Raw genomic sequence first — 4,708 nt, forward strand, 5'->3', positions numbered from 1 at the left:
CAAATACACCAAAAATAATATTTTCCCAAAATAATATAAAATCTAACTAACCCCAAACCTTTAAACAGTAGTGTACTCTTAAAAATAATGGTTCTTCGCAATACCATAAATAACCTTTTTTGTCTTAATGGTTTCATAAAGCTCTTCTGTTTGACAAAAGGTTCTTTATAGCCAAAGAAAGTTCTTTAGATTATAAAAAGCTAAATTGGATCGAATGGTGAACATAAATGGTTCTTCTAACCTATTTTAAGCACCTATTTTTAAAGTGCCCCTATTATGGTTTATAAGAGGTTCATATTTTGGTTTGTCGGAGGCCTCAACAACAGGTTGACATGCAAACAAGGTCAAAAAACATTTTCTTGAGAATTGAAACGTACTGCATTCTTGCTTAACTGACCGCATAGTCTCAGCATTAGCAACTGAACAATAAATACAACATAACATTACAAACAAATGTTATAACTTATAAAAACATTTGTTAACGTTATTTTCGTAGGATTGTATATTGTTTTAGTTTACAGCGTTACATTATGACTGTGTTAAGATTCATTTTACTATTGCAATAAAATCTGCAGACTTTCTCTCGATAAACGGTAAATGTTTACTTTCAAGAGCCGTCAAGTATTTGCTAGAGCGAGTTCAAGGCTTGCTGGTCTCCGTATACCAGCCTGCGGCGTCTTCTGGGATTTGTAACGGTTCGATTCTATCAAGTCCGCTCATAGACATATAGATGCCCCAGTAGACTGCTCCAGGCACGTAGATGTGGCCGCCATCTTGGAACCGCGAAGGCATCCCACAGAGCATTCGACCTCCGGAGGGTGCAGCCTTCTAAATGAGACACAGCTCAGGAGTCTGCACACTGTACAGGTCTGTGCTTGCGTTCTTGAGAACTGGAACTGAACTTCGGTGGTTAATAACGACGTAAAACAAGTGCACAAGATTGCTGAAGAACACTTTGAGAAATAGCCAATAAGTTGATGCACAGTCAACTCTGCAGGATGTTTTCATTTAGTTAGAGCTTTCTTGCAAACCGGATGAAAGCGGTTTTCAAGAATCCATAATAGGGGCGCTTTAATAGTGTATATTTCATAAAGTATTTAACGCACAGCAGATCTTTCATTTACAGATTCAGTTGGAACATCCTATCTACTCACTGTCCTGGTCAGAGTGCAATATCTCTGTTATTCTGTCCTCCTCTCCAGCGGTTCCTCAGTTTGAGCATCAGCCTGCTGATGGGCTCAGTGTACTGCTTGTTGGCCAGTCCCAGTATGAGGGGAATGATGGCCATGCTCCCGATTCCCGTACAGGACATGATGATGTACAGAGATGAGCTCGGCAAGCTCACCCCGGTCTGCAGCGCCGTCACGGACATGAGCTGGTAGATGATGTACGGCACCCAGCAGACCAGGAACGTGAGGGACACGGCGGCCACGCATTTGGCGTAGCGCAGGTTAAGCTGCTGCTCGTGATCCGAAGGCTGCTGCTGCTGCTGCTGGAGACGGTCCACGGCACGGTGGAGCTTACAGATGTCCTGCAGCTGCTTGCGAGCGATCCACAACACCCGTCCCGTCATGGCCGCGATGGACAGCATGGCCGGCAGCACCAGTCCGCACACTTCCAAATAAATGAAGGCCTTGGGAAAGACCAGTTTGTAGGAGCAAACCTCATCCACTTTGGAGGAGTTACGAGACGCCGACGAGATCCTGCTCGAGTCTGAGCTCTTGTTGGAGATGGGTTCAACCCAGTTATTCCACCCAAAGGCGGGAAGCGATGCATACAGCAATGGAGGGAGCCAAGCGGTCAGCAAAGCCAGCGGGAAGCAGCGGTGGACCCAGAACTGGCTGTGGTGGAGCGGGCTGACGATGCACAGGTAGCGTTCGTAATGCACCATCACCAGATTGAAGAGGAACGACAGGAACAGAAAGTTGGGGAAGATGTACATCACCAAGCATTGCTTGAAATCCAGCTTCCGGTCCAGAGTCATGCGGGGAATGAAGGGCAGGGTGATGCCGGTGCACAGGTCGGCCACCAGCAGGCTCAAGAAGAAGTAGTTTGGGGTGTTGTGCAGCTGACGGTTGCAGGCGATGCCTATTATGATGAAGAGGTTGGAGAAGATGATGATCGAAGACAGCGGCACAGTCAGATAGAAGATCAACCTCTCTCTGCCCTGCTGGTCGAGTGAATCCATGATGGAGAGCTGTTTGAAACTTCTCCGCTGGACTAAACCTTCTCCATCCACTGTGAGGGTGAGTCATGGAAACAAAAGAAGTGCGTAGTAAACAGGTCTGGCTTAATATATCGGCTCTGTCACATCTTACGGCACCGCTGGCTCGTTTTTACTTCTCTTTAATATAAGACAGAGCGAGAGTGAACATCTGACCCACTTGAAATGAATTCAAGAAATAGGACACACACAATTAAAACTTTCTCATGATTGGCCTCTTTTCATTCCAATGCCATATGCTGTTGTTTATTCATATATATTTTATTGTAGTTATTTTGGTAATCATTACTGCTATCTCTTTAAGTTTTTAAGTTAGTTTTTTAATATTACAGTTTTATTTTAACGTTTATTTTTATATTTAATTTTGTCTACTTTTACTCTAATGTCTACTTTTAGGTTTCATTTTAGTAATTTTATACTTAATATTTTGCCTTCTCAACTAACTCATGTATATTCAATTATTATGTGTTTATTTATTTTTTTATTTAGTTATAATGTTTTCAATTACCAATTGTTTTAGGTTAGGGCTTTAGTACTTATTTTAGTTTTTAGTTCCGACATTAACAATGCTCTGGAACATAAAAAAAATTCAATTTCTTGTAAAATTCTACACGATTTTAAAGTATTTTTAATATTCAGGTTCTTGAAAATTTTCTAAAAGAAATATATTTATACAACTTCATATAACTATGCTATTTTTCTTCTCAACACAATTTTTTTTCCGAGGAACAGACAGAAACAGAAATTTAAGTCATTGATATTATTTACCTTGGTTAAAACATCTGGTATATCAACCATTTCTTTATCATTATACATAACCGTCTCTCAAAAACACTCAAGTTTCTTGTTGTGCTGGATGCATTAAAAATAGCAAATGTGGATAACGGCCACAACCAAAACTTCTTGACCACAGAGTATCACACAGAGCATGTTTACCTTTCTTGCAGGTTTTAATAAGCCAGTGCTGCACAATTGCATCGGCTAATGTTGAAATATTCATATGGTTCATGTTTCCATTTTATTCAACAATGGTGGTATGAGCGCTATCAAATGTCTATCAGCAAAGCCAACTTTCCATTCAAGATGAAACTGAAGTGATGCTTTATGCTGAATTTGGTCTTTGGTTTTAATTTTGCTTTGAAGATAATAAATGATTCACTCGCTAAAAATCAGCACAAACGATATAATCATACAATCATATAACTATAAAACAACTATACAGATCCGCTAACCTTTTATGCAACTGATTAATTCAAAGACACACATTTTTTTACTGAAGTTGTTATACAAGTGATTTGTAACGTAAAATGGTGTTTTAAATGATCAAAAGATGCAAAGTATGAATGCCTTAAGAAGTATTGTCTAATGTTTTTTAAACTCTACACTGGTTTGAATAAGGTAAAAGAAAAATGTCTGGCAAACACTTACCTTACGAATAAAGTCTTCATACAACATTGCAAGACGTTCCAGCCATTCCTCTCACATCTAAACCCTCTCCGTGTCCCTGTCTTCTTTCTCTCCACATCAGCAGCAGCATTTGTGGACGGAGATCTGAGCGGCGCTCACAGAAGTCAAAGAGCAAGAACTCGAGCAGGATGCTTCTTAAAGCGACAGTGACCTCATTCTGACTTCAGCCATCAAGCACCACAGGATCAGTATTTCAGCTCAGGAAGCTACAGTTTACCCTCGATTTATGAGATAGATGTGGGAGGCATGAAACATGCAATGCTGATATCTAATTGTATATTTCGTAGAATCATAAAAGCCAAGTTTATTCACATATAAGAGGGAGTTTGTAGTAGCATAAACTAAAAAGAGAGGGTTGTACCGCTTTTAGGCAGTAGAATATACTGTAACATTTCATTAAATTCATAGATTAGATTACTCAACAATTTTATTTTACTCATTCTCGTATCATTCCAAGACCACGATTTCTTCTTTCTTCTGTGAAACACAAAATGAAATGTTAGGAAAAATCTTAGATATACAGTAAATGTATAAAAGTTTGGAGTTTTTGAAAGAAATCTTACCAGTGTTGCATTTATTTGGTCAAAATACAGTAAAACGGTAATGTTGTGAAATATCATGATTTCAAAAAAATTACGTCACATCCTTCAGAAATTAAAAAAAAGAAGTTTTGCAGAGATGGTGATCTTTTTTTTGATAAATAGAATTTTTAAATAAATGCATTCACTGTATTTGAAATAGAAGTCTTTTGTAACATTGTAATTGCTTTTACCATTACATTTGACCAATGTAATGTGTAATTTCCGAATAGAAACATTAATAAAAAAAATAAAAAAACAAAACTATTTCCAAAATTGACAACAGCAGCGTTAAAGTATAATAATTGTAGGTTATGTGAGTCATGCACTATATTTCAAGTCTCCCGAAGCCATAAAAAAATGAAAAATTAGGTCATTGTTGAATTTTTCTATGTGACATGCAAAATGACAATTGCTTCCAGCGCCATCAAACCTGCCG

At 38.6% G+C, this 4,708-nt stretch overlaps 1 protein-coding gene across 1 annotated transcript; it reads right to left on the reverse strand.

The window, feature by feature from the left end:
* Positions 1 to 4,159, reverse strand: gpbar1 (G protein-coupled bile acid receptor 1). Its single transcript, XM_043248249.1, has 2 exons — positions 3,653 to 4,159; positions 1 to 2,238 (listed from the first exon to the last, which is right to left on the reverse strand). The coding sequence occupies exon 2, from the start codon at positions 2,186 to 2,188 to the stop codon at positions 1,163 to 1,165; it is 1,026 nt and encodes a 341-aa protein (XP_043104184.1). The 5' UTR covers positions 2,189 to 2,238; positions 3,653 to 4,159; the 3' UTR covers positions 1 to 1,162.
* Between the last annotated feature and the right edge of the window lie 549 nt (positions 4,160 to 4,708).

Source organism: Puntigrus tetrazona, chromosome 9 (genome assembly GCF_018831695.1).
Source record: "Puntigrus tetrazona isolate hp1 chromosome 9, ASM1883169v1, whole genome shotgun sequence".
Lineage (NCBI taxonomy): Eukaryota > Metazoa > Chordata > Actinopteri > Cypriniformes > Cyprinidae > Puntigrus > Puntigrus tetrazona.

Excerpts from the sequence above, each read along its gene's own strand:
- gpbar1 (XM_043248249.1), bottom strand. The coding sequence starts at position 2,188 with ATGGATTCACTCGACCAGCAGGGCAGAGAGAGGTTGATCTTCTATCTG.